At 38.6% G+C, this 20,706-nt stretch overlaps 1 protein-coding gene across 1 annotated transcript; it reads left to right on the top strand.

The window, feature by feature from the left end:
- Nucleotides 1–463: 463 nt before the first annotated feature.
- Nucleotides 464–19,237, top strand: LOC104513782 (F-box/LRR-repeat protein 4-like; the record flags this gene model as incomplete). Its single annotated transcript, XM_010157248.1, has 3 exons — nucleotides 464–809; nucleotides 8,537–8,781; nucleotides 19,024–19,237. Coding segments are annotated over 3 exons (805 nt in total), but the record flags the coding sequence as incomplete, so codon positions are not given.
- Nucleotides 19,238–20,706: the final 1,469 nt, after the last annotated feature.

Genomic DNA, 20,706 nt, shown 5'->3' with positions numbered 1-20,706 from the left:
CTGTGGGTTTTTTTTTCTTTACTCTTTTGTGGAAAACCTTTTGTGGGAAGTAAGAGAGGTCAGCTGTGTGTTTGGGCTACATGCCAAGACTGTTGCCACATACTAACACACCGTCATTGTGAAGGTGTCTGTAATCCGTTTGTTACGACTGCCTTACCTGTGAGATGGAACAACCTGTGTGGGAGTAACTGCTCTAACTTGAGTGCATAACTACGAGTATACCACTCGTTTTGTTATTTAGCAATGCAGTGGAAATACGGTAAGGTCATGAATTAGTGTGCCCCGTTAAATTCATCCTCGGGATATTTACCAAATCCAGGGAAAACATCATTGTGTTTTTGGCCATGTTTCTCACCTGTTAAATACTTCTGGCAGAGAAGCACTCTTACTGTGTTCAGGAATTGCTTTAGTAACTTTGATTTTAATCCCTGTACTGTGTCCGTGTGCAATTTTTCTTTCACAGATGGGAAATCCTTTGGTCCGAGGCACCTACTAAGGTGAATAGTCCTCAGGCTCGGCAGTTCACACCTTTTATCAAGCAGATAAACTTTCCCACAAACTTAATCCGACTGGAAGTGAACAGCTCTCTTCTGGACTACTACACTGAACTGGATGCAGTAGTACTACACGGTGTGAAAGAGAGACCTGTGCTTTCACTTAAGACTGCAATGATTGATATGAATGACATTGATGAAGATGAGGATGACGAAAAGTATGGCTGTGGAATGGACACCCTTAATAAACAGTTCAGCATTGTTACCCTCAGGGAATGGCCGACTAACGGATATTTTGATAAACTGCCTTATGAGGTAAAAAAAGGATGTTTATATTTAATGTAGTTGTGTTGGTCATAAAGGGTGCAAAGGTGCTTTATAGGGCACTGGTTAAGTTTGTTGGTTTTTTTCCAGTTAGAGTTCCTTACATTCTTTTGTGAAACTCCTGCAGTTATTGTATAGCTGTGCCTAAATTATGTAAGCCTGCCTGCTTCCATGGATGGATATTATTAGCAAGCCATTTGCTGGTATTTGCATGGTTATTGCACTTTTATTTATCAGGAATCTGTCCATTTGCATGTAGTTTCTGCACTAGTTATTCTAGCCTTGAATTTCTATCCCTTGAACTTAGAAACTTACGGCAGTTTTCCAGTGGTTTTAGTCCTCGTGCTTGAAGATAAGAGATCTGAAAAGATTAAATCCGAGGTCTGGAAGTGGAAATAGTTTGTAATAGGATAACAGTTAATTTTCCTATTACCTCTTTTACAATACCCCAGAACTTTGTTCTTGAAACTGCCATAATATTTTCATATTAGTATGAAAAAAGCTTCTTCTAGCTAAATTTTGAATCATGATGTAGGCAGAAAGCGTTACAGCTGGACTTCTGTACACTATCTTGTTTTGATGTTTGCTACTTTTTATGGTATCACTGGCACAGAAGAGAGTTGTGAAGAAACTACTGCTTTCGGTTCCCCTGGCAGTGGCGTAGTGGAAAGTGTGCTCGGAGGCAGTGTAAATAAATATTTTCTTTCCTGTAATTTCCAGTATAACGAGATTGTGAAGTGTAATTGCTGAATATAGTGTGCAGGCCAGGAAATTCTCAGTGGGGATGTAGCCATTTGTGGAGGCTCATACCCTAGTCAGAGTAAGAATTAAGAGATTAAATAATTGTCTTCACCTCTCCTGAAATAAACTGATTTTGCATATAGTAGAGAGGAAACTTTACTTGCTGGTCAGACCTCTGGACTCGGGCAGAGATATGATTGTTCCTGCTCTTCAGTGTACTGCCATCTGGCAAAAGATGTGCTCAGTTCCTGCAGCGACTCATCGAATGAATGCTCAGGGTGCTTGTGGCTTGAGTCAGACCCGCTCTTGAAAGTAAAGGGAGAGGATGCTGAGAGATGCTGTCACCGATGCCGAGGCACTTTCAGAAATACGTGATCTCACAAACAGTATTTTGTTTTTTTCACACCTTTTGTCTCTTAGTACCCCAGTTTGGCACATGAAGGCTGTGGTTGTACCCCAGTAATGTGCAGAAGTTTGATGTGCTTGTAAAGAGGAGAGAGGCAGGAAGAGAATGTAACAACTCCCCATCCTTCTCCTGTGTTATTTGTTGTCTCTTTCAAGTTGTCTTCACTTCTTGAGTTTGTGAATTTTTGCTTGTTGCTGCCGTGGAATAATAAATGAGGATGCTAACTTCATTCTGAGTTAGCTCTAGTGGTGGTGTGTGTTTGTTTTTTCCCAGAGTCCTTACAGTGTTTAATATATTTTACTGTCAGTGCTTGTATGGCAGTACTGAAGTAAAGAAAGTACTTTGCATGTGCAAAGGTGCAGGTAATCCCAGAACACTTTAAAATGTGTAACTGTGTGAAAGTTTGAAAATGTGTTGGTTTTAGTCATTCAAAGAAATTAATTGTAGAGAAAATTGGGTTTAAATGTAGGAAGTCTTGTTTGAAAAGGCTGGATAAATAGATTGGTAGTATAGTAGAATGCCAGAGAGATTGATTAATCTCTTTTCTGTTCCACATGATTATACATATTAAGATTATAATTTAGGAAGTATTTGTGTAGTCCTGTTACTCCTGTGAGCTTCTGCCTCCGTGTACTTTATTGTGCTTTTCTGCTTTCCTGTTTGTGTACCAGCTTCCTTTTTTATCCATTTTTTAACATGTTTGGTTTCATGAATGCATTTATATGGTCTATCAATACCAAGCATGTTTTGTTTTGTTTTTTTTCTTCTGCTTTGATTTAAAGAAACTGAAAGTATGAGTGGAATATTTATCAGAAAACCTCAAAAGACTATTTCTGGACTGGTTTTGTGACAGAAAAATTCCGGTCTTCTACTTTCTTGGTCCAGTTGGAAGGCTTGGGTATCAGAACAACAAAAATGTTGTACTTTGTAGTATGTCAGTTTTTTATTTCTTCTGATATGGGAACAGTACTCTGTATGCTGTCGTGGAGACTGACAAGTGTCAGATTTTTCTGGGAAGTGTTTGAACCTTGTAATGATGAAGTAAGGCAACTGCTGACGCCTTCCAGTTTTGGTTGATACATTACATGACAAATTGTATCGTTTATACCTTCGTGTTGATTGTCGTAACTGTCATAAGTCTCCATACATAGGCCAATTCCTTATTTGAGCCATTTCAGGCTTTTTCATACCACCCCCTGTAATTCACAAAATACAATTGTTTGAATGGTCTTCTGGGCTAATCTTGAAGTAGACAGCGGTTCCTCCAGCCTTTGTTGTGCCTTTGTGGTCTTCCTGAAACTTCCATAGGTTATCCTTTCATAGACTGTTCCTCAAATGGAATGGCTTGCTGTGGTGTGAGCTCGAAAAACATTATAAGTCTAGATTGCTCCTGCCAACACAAGAGAAAAATGTTCGAGTCTCCAGGGGCACAGACTTCTTAGGGAAAAGTGTGAAGCCTTGGATGAACGAACCAGGTGAGAGGATTTTCTTCCCCTGCTCATGGATGGTGTTAATCAACCCTTAGTAGCTGTGAAATACTTGTACTATCATCTGTTCTCCAGAACTACATTAAAATTGAGGAAAGATTTTCTAGGAGATGCTTCATGTCCTTGTCTTTCTTCCCAGTTACCTTTGATTAACTTCTGCTGCTTGTAATGTGGAAGGAGTAAGGCCTGCCGTGGAGAAGGGTGAGGAATCCCTGCCACAGCATACCTGTAGTGCAGTTTCAGACTCACCAAGGTGTGCCAGGTACCAAGAAACTAAATTTTGTTCTCCAGAGAGGAAAGTCAGGAGAAATTCTACATCCTGCAGTCCCAAAAATGTTTTTTATATAAGTTTTGATATAAAAAGATATAAATTACATCTTTGTCATTCCTTGAAGCCAATTTTCCCTGAAGCTGCCTACAAGATTTATGAGCTGTTCATGTCTACTGGGGAAGTGAATTTCACCGCTAAATGTGGATTTGGCACCTATGTTCCAGGAAAACGGGTCTTGAATGTAGATCTGCATCCCTTAAATGATACTGAGATAGAAGAGTTGGAGTAATAAGCAGGAACATTTTTAAGTGTCGTACACTTTTTTTCTCTCAACAGTAAACTTCTTACATCTTTCCAGAACAAATATTGGTAGGCTTTCAGATAATCAGTAAGATTTTATGCCTGTCTTTGGAAAGAGAAACTCTTGAGGGTCTTAAAAGCTGTCTTAACAAACAATAACCATATGGCACAAGATTCGCTTTGGTTAATGGCCACTGTTAGTGCCAGTTACTATAACAGTCTGGGCTCTGAGCAGTGGCACGTGGAGATCTTTCCAGCTTTAGTCCTCCTGGAGTCTTGATTATTTGATTGTGCAGTCTGTCAGGAAGATCCTTTTCTGTTCTTTAGATCAAGAAGGGGCTTAAAACTCTCACAGAGGATCAGAGTCTGTAGCCTGGTGATATAAAGCCCACTCTGCCAAAGCGTGTTGTGTGAGTAGAATAAAGAAAAGAGACTTAAATGGTTGTGATTTGTGGGACAGTTGCAAGATCCACTTTTCACGTGTTCATGTGCACTATGCACATACATGCAAACATGTATGCATTTGCTGGTGCTAGCTATAGGATCGTGGAACTAGGGGCTGTGTTTTCTTAACTATGTTGAGGAATGTCAGAAGCCCTAGAACACCACCTTCTCCTTCCTGCCTTCCCTCTTCGCCTTTTTGTGCGCTTCTCCTTCGTCCTTTACCTGAGCATGTTGTAGTATCAATTCTAATTAATTAGTCTAAGCTGTGTCAGCTTTAGCTGCAGAATGAAGAAACTGTAAGTCATTCATTTGCGTGTTTCTGAATGAGTGGTTTGCATAGGCCAATGTATTTTCATATTGGAGGGACGCATGTTGATAGAAGAACTTCTATCTTCTTTCCTCTTCAAGAACTAGAAGAGGAAATTTGTAGGAAGTGCAGATATCCTAGGTTTGACCAGCACCTAAGCATTATTTTCTGACCAAATCCAGTTGTGCATTATTGTGCTCTAGCCCCAGAAGGTATTTAATTGGGTACAAATGGTTATTGCTTGCTATTACTCAGCAAGAGCTTTAAAAAGCTGGAGAAACTTTTGGGTAAGTATGTACCTACTAGGAGCTACGCCGTTGGTAAAGTTTTATCCCATGTACTGAAGAGTGTGGTGGAGATCCTGTTTGAGTTTATATAAGTGAATTTTGCAGTGGGTGGATGAATTTGTAGTTCAAAGCATGCAGATATGTGAGATGCTGCAGTTGGGGACCATGATGATAAAACACAAACGGATCAAGTATGAATCAGGATCTTTCTCGTGCTCAGACAGCACACAATGAATTTGTATACTGCTGTTTGTTGAATTGTTGTGGAGAATTATGTTTTGGAAACCTCTTGGTTTTGGGTGTTTTCACTGTAGTGGGTGTTGATCTCTTATCTCTAAAGCTGCCACATGCCATGTTTGCCCTGGAAGTGTGAGACAAAGTACTTTTTTACTTGTGGTCCATCATAACCTAAAACGGCTGTCAGTGTTGTATAAATTACATTTTGTTTTCCTGTTTATACTCCTTTGTATTGCTTTTCCAATAACTTTTGGTTTTTACTGATCAATTTAGACGGAAGCATAATGGTCACCATCATTTTTCATAAATGCAGAGCAAAAACAGTTTGTGAGAAACTGTGTTACAAAATTAATTTCCAAAGCAGATGCTCAATTCTGCAGCATTCTTGGAATCACCACGAACACAGTGTAGCTCAATACATCACATCACATACTCATGGTATCAAATTGTACTTTATGCCAGGACACACATACATAAAAAGCAAATTTCTGGCAGACACCAGACTAATGGTGATTAATGGTTATTAGCCTGTAGGTTTGGAACCTGTTATCTTTGTTTAACCAAAAGCTGGGAAAAAAGTATATCTTAATGTCATAGTAGTCACACTTCATTCTATTTTTTCAGTCTAGATACTATGAAGTAGCATAAATTCAGTAGCATTCATGTGGTAAGAGATTTCATCGCGGGTGTGGAAAGATTGCAACATCCTGTATGTTACGAAATACTTGCTGAAGTCATCACTTAGTGTAAAGGGACATTGGTGAGGTGTTTAGGGGTTTCGGGTTTAAATTGGAAGCGGAGAGATTTAGGTTGGATATCAGGAAGAAGTTCTTCCTGGAGAGGGTGGTAAAGCACTGGAACAGGTTGCCCAGAGAAGCTGTGGATGCCCCATCCCTGGAAGTGTTCAAGGCCAGGCTGGATGAGGCTTTGAGCAACCTGGTCTAGTGGAAGGTGTCCCTGCCCATAGCAGGGGGGTTGGAACTAGATGGTCTTTAAGGTCCCTTCCAACCCAAACCAGTCTGTGATTCCATGATTTATAGTTTCATTCACCGTTATCTTTACTACTCAGAAGTTCAATGGGAAAAAGGTATTTGTAACAAAATGTGTGTTATTTTTATTAGACATTATTAAGCCACATTAATTGTGGACATAAATTTAGCTAACTGTGCAGCCTTTGAGTTCTCTGCTCTAGAAAGCTTACAAAAAAAGCATGGGAAAAATCCAAGGGAGAAGACATTAGTGAAATAGATATTTAGGTGGCTTGCAGAGTATGGAATAGCTGAAGGATTGCAAAGTAGTTTGAAGCAGTCAGAATATTGAAAATTATTTAAAGTGAATTGATTGTATTACCTAAATATATATGTATTTATCTACTATTAGAATGACAAACAAAATTGTGTTAAGCAACCTTTAAGCTTAAGTATGGTTCTGAGCCAAGCAAAAATCAATGTATTAACTTGGGATTTATATCCGTTAGCTCCTAGTAATTTTGCTCTTTCTCAGATACCAAAATGCCAACAAGCTAAATGTCAGTTGGCAGCCAAGTTTGTTGATTATAATGTATTAACTGCGGCTCTTTTATGTGCATGTGCATTGCTGTCGCACTGCAACGTCTGGGCAGACAGTAAGCATCAAGCTGAGTTGAGAGTACCAGGCGCCTGCAGGGACAAAGTGCTTGGGCTGTTCTTAGAGGGAAGGAGAAGCGAGGAGAAGGGACGAGGGAAGGCTTGAAATGAAGCTCAAGAGGAAATAGTATATGCAAACACTGTATTTTGGCAGTATATTTGGAGTTAAATTTTTTTGAGAAGTTGTAGATCGAGTTTGAAATCCAAATACTAAATCTGGAGCTGAGTAGGAAGTAACATTTTTTCATTTTGCAGGAAGTTGGATTGTTTTCTTATTTCTTCTTTTCCAAAAACGAAGGGTGGAGGAGGGGAGGCGGAAGCTAGCTGCATAATAAACTGGTACATTGGAAGTACAATCTGTTTGGATCTCACAAAAAGATTGATTTTCATTTTACGTCAAGCATTTTATTCTAATTTTTGGCAGTTTTGTCTTAAAAAACATTAAAATGAAACATGATGGTGTTTTATAAGGGACATAGGACTCTCTTCAGTTTAAGCTGATTTGTGAGTTGTTTTTTAGTTTTTTTTTCTTAATTTACACTGGCTCATTTCAGTGAGTTACGGTTTCTCACTCTGCTTGAAAACACTTAGTCAGTTTTAGTTACATAACTTGAGTACAGGTGCTTATAGGTGTTAAAGACAGCCCTGGTAAAGTAAACATGAATTTTTAGATTTCATTTTTCAAGTGCATTTTCTCTTAGTTTCTAAGCTAAAGGAGGTTTTTGCTTGCTGAAGTGACTATTTGTGTCTGTGTGTATTGATCTTCCTTTAGAAAGGAAAACAGAGCATGGTAGGAGATAAGGTATTTCTTAATTTCTGGGTGTCAGATAAGTGACACCCAGAAATTTCTGGGTGTCAGAAAACGTGAAGTGGTGCTAGTCAGGAGAGCTGGTGATTATTCTGATGCTGAGATGATTCAATCTGATAACGGTAAAAAGGGGTTTTGCCTTTCAGATTTGACTTTGGCAAAGAACAAAAATACTCTCAAAAGTATTACAGCAAGGATAAGATTACTTTGTAAAAGAAGAATATGCTGAGTTTTTTACCTCGTTGCCTAGTCTGGCATAAATGGAAGAGAGTATAAGGTAGAAGACAAAACCCTGATTTTTAAAGCAGGAGAGGAAGAATAGATCTGAAATCAGTTCAAGGTGTGAGGAAGCTGGGACGTGGTATGGTTTTTCCATGTACTCTGCAAACATGCTACCATCTTAAAATCAGAGAAGAGGATGCCAATTCAGTGTTGTGATCGAGGACAGTGCAGACATTGTGAAGGGAAATATGTAAACATAGTGTTTACATATATATCACTGTTTAAATTAGCATGGGTAAAGAAACTTCTTATTTGAAAGCTTCCTGTCACTTTCGTATGCTGATCTGCTTTTTCCTTTCTTGTTTAATATCAAATATCTCGTTTAATTGTCAAATTGAGAAGGCAGTGCAGTCTTATTTAATAGTTAATCAATGATTATTTATTTGAGAACTTACTTTTAAGTAAAAGGATTTGCTTTTCTTTGAAGTTAGAACATCTTTTCTCACTCCTTTGCAGTTTTCCCTTGACATTTCAAGTGCTATGTGACCATCTGTGACTTTTTTTTTTTCTGTTTTTAATATAGCTCATCCAGTTGATTTTGAGTCACCTTACAGTACCAGACCTGTGTAGACTAGCGCAAACTTGTAAGCTACTATATCAACATTGCTGTGATCCTCTACAGTACATTCATCTAAGTTTACAACCTTACTGGGCAAGGATTAATGACACATCTCTGGAATACCTACAGTCTCGCTGCACTCTCATCCAGTGGCTGAATTTGTCTTGGACTGGAAACAGGGGAACCATCTCTGTTTCTGGATTTAGCAGGTCAGTCCTAAATGTTCAGAAGTATTTTGACAAGCTCTGTTCGCAGAGCTGCTGCGCAGTAGTTTCACTAAGTATTTTAAACCTTATTAAAAGACAAGAAATGCCTTTGATTTACTGTAAAGGGTGTGATTGTTATGCTGTATTAAAAAACAAGAGCTAAAACCAGTATGAGCTACAGGGTCAAGCAGTGGAAGTCAATATCTGCATGTGCCAAACTGCCTGTGACTGAAAGGTTTCTTCCAAGGGGAGCAGTATTTGCTTTCTCCTGGGCTTCTAAAAGACACAACTAGAACCAAGCTGTTGAAAATCTGTCTCAGGAAGAAAATGTTTGAGGTTGCTCTCTGTACAGATGAGTCATCAGTAGGACTGTATTAGAATGGCTGCAGTAATAAACTGATTACAGTGCATGCTTACAAGGTATGGCCCTAAGTAATCACTGGAGTGCAATGTAAATGCAAATATTTTCATAAAAATGATTTAGAACATCAGCTCTGTTGGGAAACAGGGGGCTTGCATGTGTATCTTCTACTGAGCTGAAAATATGACTGTGCTCTAGGTCATTAAAATAGCAAATTCACAGGGTTTCTTCTCCCTATAACAGCCGTGTTCTCTGCTTTCTTAACATATCATTTCTTGCTTCTTTGCTCATTTGCATTAGTTAAACAGCATCTATCAGTGCATCTCATTTAAGCAAAAATTGCTGCTTCAACTAAGAGGTAATCAGCAATGGCAGGTGAAAGCAGAACTTGACTGATAAGAAACAGAAATGTTTAATATATCTAAAAATTAATATCTTAACTCTCATTTGTTTTCTGAATAAAAAGGTGAAATCAAGTATTCAAACATTTTCTTTTCTTTGGTTCCTCAGTACCTTCCCTAGGGAAGTAAAATAATTTGAAGAAATACTTTGTCAAGACAAGAATGTCGTTTCTTTTTTTCCTGACCTTCCACTATAATCCAAGAGCCCTGTGCTCTTTTGTGCATGTCAATAGAAAAAGGAGATAGACATCAGCTAGTTGTTGAATGGGATACAAACATTTCTCCTAAATTTGGTTTTCATATTAGATACATTATGCAGAGAATAAATATGCAAGCTTTAATTAAGAATTCAATTCTGAAATCCTGAAGTGTTTGCTTTCTAATGCTTAGCTGGTAAATCTGTCTTTTGAAAACGTAAAGTATGTGCATCATCATGGCAATTCTTCTTTAATTTTCTTTTTTTTTCAATATGCAGTACTGAATTTTTTTGTAGTCTTGAAAGAAATTAATGCACAAACTCAGAGAATTATAAACTTGACAGTTCTGACATTTCTGACTTTGGTAGTTGAAAATAGCTTTATTGCTAATGACTTATCTTTTCACTTCAGTGCTGACCTAATAGCAGCACTTATGTGTAGTCAGCGTTCCTAAAATAATAAATGACCTAATAGCAGCACTTATGTGTAGCCAGCGTTCCTAAAATAATACATATTAATTGTTTGAGTATTAATGATATGTGAATAAACATGGTCAATTTATATTCATTATTACGGTTGATATTTATTTGTAACAAGGGCGAAAAGTGTTCTTGGACATTGATACAATTGTGAAGTTGTATGTGTTTCTAGGAAAATATTTTTTGGAAGAGATACGTGCAGTCTGAGAATGGGAGATACAGTTCAATCAAACTTTTGAAACAAAGTTGTAAGTTAAATAATTTTCAGGTGTGACTTCTGCTCAGAATTTTTACTTCTGAATCAAAAATTCTTCACTGTAAATAGGTCTGGTTCGGAAAGCTTTCTTTTTCCTAATACAGAAATAATTTTGCGACTGTTTGTTCTGTAGAAGTGCCTTTTCTAGTAAAATTTCCAAACACAAATTTCCCTTTTGGCATTCTTTGTCAGCAGGTTTGTCAAATTTGCCTTCCTCCCGGAAAGGAAAATTTGCTGCTCATTTACTGTGGAAGTGTCTTTTAATACAGGAGTCTTAGAACAACACTTGCTTTTCAAAAGCATTAACGTAACTTTATTCAGAAAAGTACCTTCCTGGTAAGACACACTGTTCCTCAAAGGGGAGGTCTGTCCAGTAATGTTTTAGTTTTGTTGCCCAGGTTGTCATTAAGAAACCACCACCATGGGGATATTGCAGCATCCAGGACACGTAGTCATGAACTCCCACAATTTTTTTTTCTTTTTGGACTTGTAGATGTTTCTCACCCATCCTGACTTTTGGGAGATATTATGCAAACCAAAGTTTTCCAAGAATTGGAGGTACTTTGGCTTCCTTAGGAATTCTATTTCACACTTAAATTTTCTTTCTAGTTTACTCTTCAGAACAGGAGTCTTGCAGAGGAGGGTCTCAGTTGGCTGGGGAGAGTGTATTGCTCCTTCTATCAGATACTAAAAACTCAGTCAGATTTTCAGACTGTAATTGTCCTCTGCAGATATTAAATACGTAGGTGTTTCTGTTTGTCTCTGTACATAATGAAGACATGCACCACATTTATTAGTGTAAAATCTTCTCTTGCTGCCTACTGCATGAATGTTTCTGAGTCAGTTTGTTGTTTCTTTATTCAGCTCTCTTTGGCTCCCTTTCTGGTCTTGGTGTTCTCCATTTCTTTCTGCAATGGAAATATTTAAATAAGGCAGTGAGGTGTGCCTATAGAGTACCAAGCTGAATTTTTTGTTTTGGATTTAATTGGTGAAAAAGTCATCTTGTAACTTGAGGTTGAGTTCAAATGAGCCTAAATTGTTTATTCCAACACCTGAAGTTTATAAATTTTGTGATAAGTTGCTACATGAGTGACCATGAAAGGCTGTCAAGTCCCTTACTTCAAGGAGAAAAAACATTGTTTCCTAAATGAAATTTTACAAATTACTTTACAAACACTATGAATTGCTGTAGTATAGAAGTGGCAAAATGCTGTGTTGTGGATTAGGTCTAGACAGCAGCAAAGCACCACACAGCCACTTGTTCATTCCTCTCCTGGTCGGATGGGCTGGAGAAAATATAAGGAAAGTCTCATGTGTCTTGAGACAAGGACAAGCAGTGATCACTCACCAGTTGTGATCATGGGCAAACAGACTCGACTTGGGGAAGAAGAATCCATTTCTGACCAATCTAATTGGAGTAGGACAATGAGAGAGAAAACCAGATCTTAAAAAACCTTCCCCTACCCCTCCCTTCTTTTTGGGCTCAGTTTTGCTTCTGATTTTCTTTACATCCTTCCCCCTCAGCAGCACAGAGAGGAAGGGAATGGGGGTTATGGTCAGTCCATCACATGTTCTCTCACCGTCCTCCTCAGGGGGAGAACTCCTCACACTCTGCCCTTGCTCCAGCGTAGGGTCCCTCTCATGGGAGACAGTCCTCCCCTTCTTAAATACGTTATTCACAGAGGAGCTGACTGGCTCGGCCATGGCCAGAGGTGGGTCCAGCTTGGAGCCAGGGGAGCTTCTAGCAGCTTCTTACAGAAGCCATCCCTGTATGCCTTCCCCCCATACCAAAACTCCACCACACAAACCCATCTTATGCTAAAACCTTATCCTCATAACAGCAATTTTCTTTCATAGGGCCTATTTTTTATTTGTTTTTCTTTATTTCTGCACTGTTGTCAGCATTTGGTGTTACAGTTGGCACCACTGAATTCAAAACTGGTAAGAGTTAGTTTCATTCTTACAACTCTACAGTTTAGGTTACAATTTCGGCAAGTCAGGGCATGTTTAAATGCTATTCTTGCTCAAATTTTATTTTGGCTATTATCTTTCAAAAATGTTTTTATCTGTGGTTTCTTACAACAGTCTTAAAAGAAGTAGCTTGTGTAAATATGTGTTGCTTTAAAAGGTTCATATAGACATGCTTGTAAGAAATAATTGAAAATACATGTTTTCTTGCAAAAATGTATTAAAGTAGAATATTTTTTAAAAGTTATTTTAAGAAATGTGAGTGAAGCAAATACTGTATTACCGTGAGAAGATAGAATGCTTCAGGCATATGAACATCCCGAGGCAAAGCTGAAGGTATTTTAACTTATTGATAACATCTACTCCTTAGGGCTAAAAATCACTATCATGAAGTTTTCATTTCAGCTTATAATGTAAATTAATTAAAGTTTATCAGTTAGATTGAACTGAAAGTGTACGGAAAAGTGAAAGGCAAATTAAACGAGTATCTGAGTGGTCTCAAGTGTCTGGAATGCAAAGTGACAGGGAATAAACAAAGATTGGGCGGCAAGCATGACATAAGCAGCACTGCATTTTGCTTGGCCTTAGAGGTATGCCGAATTTCTTCATGGCAGGGGAATAGCCGTGTGGGAGGGTAAGACCTATATAGGAAAAGTGAGGCAACTTGGCTGGAGGTATACTAAATAGGAAGGTGTTGAATGCTCTGGGGTTTAAGCAGCTCGAGGACAATGGCAGTTTAAAAAACAAGTTCTGCATGCAGATTTCTTTGTGTCACTGATAATGTTTAAACTCTTCTGCTTTAAATGTCTAAGGTATTAGGATTTTTCTTCCAACATTTTATGCTGTGAAAATGAATTAACAGTGTTTTACTTTCAGGTTAGTGATGCAGTGTTCACATGTCAAGCATGTCCAAGAATACTTCTTTAACAATTTTGTTGTTAAAATTTGAAGGCTTTAGTTGCTGTTCAATAAAGGTGTATTTTGACAGTGTTTAACTTGGTGAGGCTTTGCTATGAATCAGACCAGCAGTAAGGTCAGAGAAATTGCTGAAACATACATCAAATACTCATGGAAAATAGGAGTAATATGTGGATGGATGAGCATGGATGAGGCTTTGAGCAACCTGGTCTAGTGGAAGGTGTCCCTGCCCATGGCAGGGGGGTTGGAACTAGGTGGTCTTTAAGGTCCCTTCCAACCCAAACCATTCTGTGATTCTATATGTGACTTGACAGGCATTCTCAGTTTAAAAATCATGTCTGTCTCTTACTTTAATTTCCACAGTTTTACTGAAACCTAGGGTTGCTGTAACTGAGATTAAACTATTTCAATCAAAACATGCAAACTGAAGTTATTACTTTAATCTGTTGAGTAAAGCACAAGATTATGTATTTAACATTCCCTCTACTTGCATGCAGTGTTTTAAGGTTTGCTGACAAGAAGTTTAATACATGCTAGGGTAGAAAATGATATTTTAACAGTTAGAATAGTTTAGAGGGAGGGAAGGTGACTTCAGTTTAAAAACAAAATTATTTTATTCAGTCTCACGCGTGCGTACTCGATGACTGAGAGCTGTGTCCGAAGTAGTTTGTCCAGCAAGTGGTCTCTCCATCTTGTGCCACCTCTGTCCTTCTTCTCCTAAACTGCGCGTGCATATAGCTGTGTCCGAAGTAGTTTGTCCAGCAAGTGGTCTCTCCATCTTGTGCCACCTCTGTCCTTCTCCTAAACTGCACGTGCATATGTTCAGGGATCTTGATGACCTGCTAATCTGACTTCCACCGACACACACCGTTCTACCAGCCCTCGCGTTGCCATTCGTTCTTGTGCTTCTGCACCCGTATGCACCCATTCGTTCTGCGGTCACACCAGTCTCCACATTTACTGCAAGTCTGTACCAGGTTGTGTAATGCAGTAGTCCTGAAAGGAAAAGCATCATTGTGAATATATAGAAATATCTGAACAGGACCTTGTATGTTAAAATGTAATTCCACAAGCCATTGGATTAAATGCAAGACTGGGCTTATTAAATCCTCTGCTAAGTTTTTGTAAGTAATGATATAGGTAGAACTACAGTGAGAAGGGGAAGACCTCAAGCTCTTGGAAGTGAAATGAGGAAGAATAAGATCCAAGTGTTGTTTTGGCATTATCTGTTGTCTTTGGCACGCAGGAGACCTGAGTAGCTGGAGCGAGTGTGTAAGTTGTGTGAAGCAAGTGGAAATGTTTGTTTTCATGAAATACTGGTTCTAGGAGGGAGATAGCAAGGAGAGCTAGGAAAATGGGTCCTGTCTGTCAGGTAATGTAGGTAACATCCCTAGTTTGGATGCTAGCGTAAGGGAACCCTACAAGGGAAGGTGGTTAAGAAAAAACCTCTCCAACCATGTGTTGATCATAAATGAAATTAAAGTTCGTGGGGTTTTTTCCCCCTCACTCTTGGACAACAAATTCAGTGGTTTATATGTCCATAACTACAAAATGAGCACCCAAAATTTTCATTGAAAATAAATTTGGTAAAATGAGCATGATTGAAACCTCTGGGGCAATTGCACTAAAACAATCTAAAATTAGATATCTGTTTGTGTCTAGGAAGCGTGAGTAGGTGAGGAAGAACTGGAGTGTGATCCTTCCTTGTTGTAGAGGTTTCATTAACTTCGAACAGTGGGATATCTAGTAAGTGGGCATCATTATGCCAGAAGTGAAGTGTAGGCTTTGGATCCAGTGCAGTTCCATTAGAAACCACCGGAGCAGATGTGGTGTGCTCAGTATATGTCTAAAGGTATTGTGATTATTTTGTTTGGGAGGTCTTATGCAGCCACTTCCAACATGAAGGGTGCTGTCTCTGGTACCTTAGTATTTTAATGCTGGATCTTCTTTGGGTTATGGGATATGCTGATGGTACAGATATTAATTACAAGATTGGAAGTTGTTAATAGACTAAGTGATAAGCATGAGCAAATAGTGTCTGATGTGCTAATAGATTTATTTGATGTTTCACAACGTTTTCACTTGGACTAACTTCTCAAAAGCTGAAGAAGGGGAAAATGAGCAGCAGTTCTTGAAAACAGTCAGAAACTGATGAGAGTGAGATGTCTTTTTTTAATTAAAACCAAACCAAAACCACCAAAAAAAACCCAACAAAAAAATCAAAACAAAATAAACACAACCACCCCTGAAATACTGCAGTCTAGAATGAGGATGAACTTAGAGGGAAAGGCCCAATCCAGTGCCTAGCATGTACATATTCACATTATTCTGGGTTATTTAGTCATATTTCATAACAAACATGAAGGGAGGTGACTTCAGAAATTTTGTGTATAAAATACGATAAAAGCAAAACTGAAGGGATAGATGACTGCAGAAAGGAGGAAAGGCTAACACCAGGAACCAGTCAGCCCACAGTGATTAAAGGAGAGGTACGTGATGAAGTGTTGGCTTGGGTAGAGGATGGCTTTTTGGGTGTTCTTTTCAAATGGACTAAGTCAGAGCCAGGCATCCAGTGTCTCTTAAGTCTCAGAGGCATGAAGGCAATGCCGTGTTTGTTCTGAAAGCATGAGAACCCATGTTCTACCTTGCCATATGGCTTTGGGGATCCATGTAGAAAGACGTTAGCCAAACAAAGATTGGGGTGTCTTGATCACTCAGAGAGCTCTTCAGTTCTGCCTCATGTTCTCTGCCCTGTGCTTGTTGCAGACTTCTTCAAATTCCTTCTCGTGTTTCTATTCATCTCTTCATGCCTGTCAGCTTGTTCTTGTACCCTGCTGCATGCCCCTTATCCCCTTGCCTTTCTGTTGAACGTCTCCTAAATAACCTCCTCTAAAAAGGCAGCAAAGCCGTGTAGTGCAGTGCTCATTGCTATGGCTGTGTTTGTGCTGGCTGTGTGTTTCAAGTGTAATGAATTTAAATAAAACATTATGAGGATAATAAGTTCTCAAGCTGGTGAGCCTGCAGTTCTTTTCCAAGTCTAGGAGGTTAAAGGAGGGTTTCCCTGACCTGGTAATGTTAAGTTTTAGTAGTCCTAGAAGGAGAAATCATTTATTTGAACCAACATTTGTAACGGCCAAGCCCTGTTAAATTATATGGCAGTTATCCTAACACTCATTATTGTAATGGAGTAATTCATAAAATATTTATCTGTTAGCAAATTAAAAGCTAGATGTATAATAAGTGGTGATTGACAAGGTTTTGTGGAAAATACTACCATTCAAACAAACCTGATAATTTGTTGATGAAAGAAGCTGTGTGAATGTGTTGTTAAAGCACTCATTAAATAGAGGAATTGGCTAATTGGTAATCAGCAATGAATCCATATGTCTCTACTCTGATTTCCAGGGGATTTACATCCTGTGTTTCTGCATGGCAATGTTGAACTCTATTGCCAGTCTGAAATAGCAGTTTAATGTTTAAACGCCTGATGTTAATTGTTGTGAATTGTTTTGTCATTGCAGTTATGACACTCACATAAGAAAGCTTACCAGTCGAGGTGAATTCCCTGTATCCAATATGAAAACAGCAAATAAGTGCTTGGTGTTTGATAAACTCTGATTTTATAAGCTAAAACAGATTATAAAGAGAGACTGCAGAGCTGGACGAAAATAGTGGAAGAGTAGATTTGAAGGCCATGCTTAGCAGAATCCCTGTGGCTTCTCTCTCTCCTTTCATGTCTCAGACCCTCTTTGTTTCTGTTTGCATAGGCTCATAGAAATGTTGGATGTTAGGGGCCTCTGAAGGTCATCTACTCCAAGCTCCTGCTTCAAGTGCCAGTGTCCCCAGCGCTAGATCAGGTCAGTCAAGGTTTCAGGTGACTCTTGGAAACCTCCGGGGATGGAGATGCCAGCCTGGAATCTCCTTTCCCGTTCATATTACATAGGATCAGCATAATCAAACTGTAATGTGCACGAATAAAGAAAGGTGATGATGGGTGGCGAGTATGACTTGAGTGAGCAATGAAAAAATAAGGAAAGAAGCTTGGAAAACTTCAGTCTTGGCAGATCGACTTCAAGGCCAGTGCTACTGTTGGTGTCACTGAAGAATGCCTCCCTGCATAGGTCTGCTTTTAAGACCAGCAGCTATTTCATCTTAAGTTTCAGCAAGAGCAAAGTCTTGGGAAGGCTGTTTAGTTGTAGCAATAGGAGTTTTTGTGCTCGCAGAAGCCTCAAGCCTCTCTAGCATTTCTACTTTATCGGTTAAACCCCAGAAGTACTACTAACTTGGCGGTGAAAGCGCCAGAACCTAAAGCTGCTTCATCTGCATGAAAGTTTTTGTAGGACAGAAATGGTGATAGAGCAGATCAGAATACTTACATGCAAAAGTAATTAATGCTTTCTCACAAGCAGCTCCATTATTCTAGGAAGGAACAAGGGGAACTCATCGCAGCCTATAGGTTAGGACCTTAGTTTTTTGTGCTGGAGAAACTATTGACAAAGTATAACAAAATCACAGCAGACGCATGGGGTAGGTTTTTTTCCTATTAAATAGCAAACTTACAAGCCTGGTGATTGATTTACAGTTTGAAGGTTATCTGTGCAATAAAAAGGGACATAAGCTTATGTGTTTTTAATGAAAGCTTGGATTAATTATAATAGAGCTTGAATTTCTGACACGGTATCTCTGACAGAAGATGCAATTTATGCAGAGACTGTCGAAGTTTCTAAACTTTGGATATTTTGTCTTCTAATATTTTGAATTTTTATAATTCCAGTGAAAGCCATGTGAAATAGTCCTTAGGAATCTGTGTTCTAGAACAGCTACAAAGTGTTCATTTTGACTGATTTATTAATGAAAGGAATGAGGCATTTTTCTGGAAGTCTTAAAATACTTCTGAATATTTCATCCATTTAAAAGTATTTGTTTAAGCTCATTTTTACATTTGCAAATTTTTCCGAGATAAAGAGAAGTATGCAATTACTGGTGCACACTTGCAGGCTATTGTCAAAATTGGCTTTGGGGACTGCTTAAAAGCATTTCAAACATTCTGTCCATTGTTCCAGAGTAAATGGCAAGAAGGAAGAATGTGCCAACTTTCTAAACCAAAACAGAGTTTTCAAGACTAATGTTAGTTTAATAAAAAGCCCTCTCTCTACTGTTCTCACCCCCAGTGATTCTTTTGCAATTTGTTTTCAAGGCAGTACTGCTTTTTAGGGCTGCTTTAGCAACATTAGCCTCCTTATGCCATGTACAGCATTATATAGCCTTCTGTGTTTCTTAAAATGTAGTCCAATATTCCTTTGTTCAAAACACTGTGTATTATCTATGTTATGTACAATGTCAAGTTCATGTTGATGAAACAGCCTTGACTCTCAGGCTACCCTTGGTTTTTGGATATTGCTTTCTAACTCAACACCTAATTGGTTTGGTTTTTTTCTGCATTTTTGTAGGTATGATTCAGAAGTAACTTCTTCAGAGTGGTTATGATTAACTTTCACTTCATCATGTTTTCTGTTAATTAACTGAGATGACGTAGAGCTGTGGTCTATAGCCTTTTCATTGTTGAAAGACACTATTTCCTGGTTTACGTGCTTAAGGTTCTGACAGTGTTCAGGCTCTCACCTAAAATTATGTTTATTTTTCACTTAAAATGTGTTTTTTACAGGTTCTTGAAAGTTTGTGGCTCTGAACTAGTACGTCTTGAGTTGTCTTGTGGCCATTTTCTCAATGAAACTTGCTTGGAGGTCATTACTGAAACGTGTCCGAATCTTCAGGAATTAAATCTCTCCTCGTGTGATAAAATACCACCTCAAGCTTTCAACCACATAGCCAAAGTGGGCGGTCTGAAGCGTCTCATTCTCTACCGAACAAAAGTGGAGGTAGGAAGAAGTATTTTTAACCTTTGCAATAAAGACTTTCAACCTTGGTAGGTTTTTTTATTATTATTAATGAAAAATTGAATTAGAATTCTGCATCTAAATTTAAAATAAATTAAGAAAATTCAAAGGTAGTTTCAAAAAAAACCAGAGGTGGGGTTTTTTTTTACTCAAAATAGCTTCTGGATTTACCAAAAAGGAATAAAAATCCCCTTTGTGTTTTAACTTCTGTGGCAGATTGGTTATTTTTCATCAGCTGTTTTAAGCAATGTAGTGAAATCACAAATGTGGGATCTTTTTCTTGTGTTTTGAAGTTTACTCCAGACAGGCTATATTTGGCAATATAATTGGGAAATTATCCTGCGTAGTAACTTACTGTAATTATCAACATTCTCTCCTCTAGAATGACTTATTAATTACTGGATCCCTACTGTCTTCTTATATTAGTGGCATTTGAGACATGGAACACAAGCTTTTTACAATACTTCTTTTTCTTTACAATGTACAAATGTCTGTCTTGAACAATAACTCAGCTGCCCAAATCAGGGTGTTTGTTGGTTGCTGCAGTGTATTTATTTCCTATCTAGGATGGAATGGGTTTACATGCTGCAGTTGTGAAGACTTGTCGTTTACTACATTTTTTCAAATGTATCCTAGTAAATTCAGCAATTCGAATCAGAAGCAATTCCATTATTTCTCACTAGCTATGTTACTCACATATTACAACCTTGCTACTCTGTTGTACGTGGAGACTCTTACACTTGTTGGTTGTGCTGCTCTTACTGCAAAAGCTCTACTGCTTAGGAGAACTCCAAAATTTGGGAGGGGAAGGCATGTCTCTTCAGGCTTTTGTCTAGCTTTTAGGTCTAGGTTAAACAATTTAAGAAGAGTTTGCTTGTGTGTGTTACTTCTGCTTGTGGTGCACAGCAGTGAGGCTATGACATGGGACCGTGTGGGGTGTTGAGCTGTAGTGTCATCGAAGAATGGAAGTTCTGTCTGCTCGATGTCTGAGAGGCACCTGAAGTTACAGTGCCTTACTGCGTTTAGAAGCAGTTCACACCAAATGCACACGCTACAAAGTCGGATGCGTTCTGTTGTCCCTTTTTGGTAAATCATATGTAGGTTTGTGTCCAAGCTCTCTAGCTAGCTCTCTGTGATGGTGATTTGGTAGCACAGGGTAGTTGTGTTAAAGGGTAGGTTCTCTGGAATGATGGACAGCAGCTGTGGGATATGCGGTGAAGCCAGTGCTTGTTAATTTGTGGTAGTTGCTCTGGGTATTGAAGCAACTATTATTTTCAAACTAAAAAATAAGTTGGTCAACCCTGCTCTGCAGTGCCTTACGTGTAGAGCTGTGAACCAGTACCGTGGGTGTATCTGTTCTGTTCATGTGTCATGGTTTAACTCCGGCTAGCAAAATACTACGAATCTGCTTTCACAAGTCCCCTTCTCCCCCTCCAGTGGAGGGGAAGAAT

The sequence above is a fragment of the Eurypyga helias genome, unplaced genomic scaffold, assembly GCF_000690775.1.
Source record: "Eurypyga helias isolate BGI_N326 unplaced genomic scaffold, ASM69077v1 scaffold11710, whole genome shotgun sequence".
Lineage (NCBI taxonomy): Eukaryota > Metazoa > Chordata > Aves > Eurypygiformes > Eurypygidae > Eurypyga > Eurypyga helias.
This window is presented reverse-complemented; position numbering and strand designations above follow the sequence as displayed.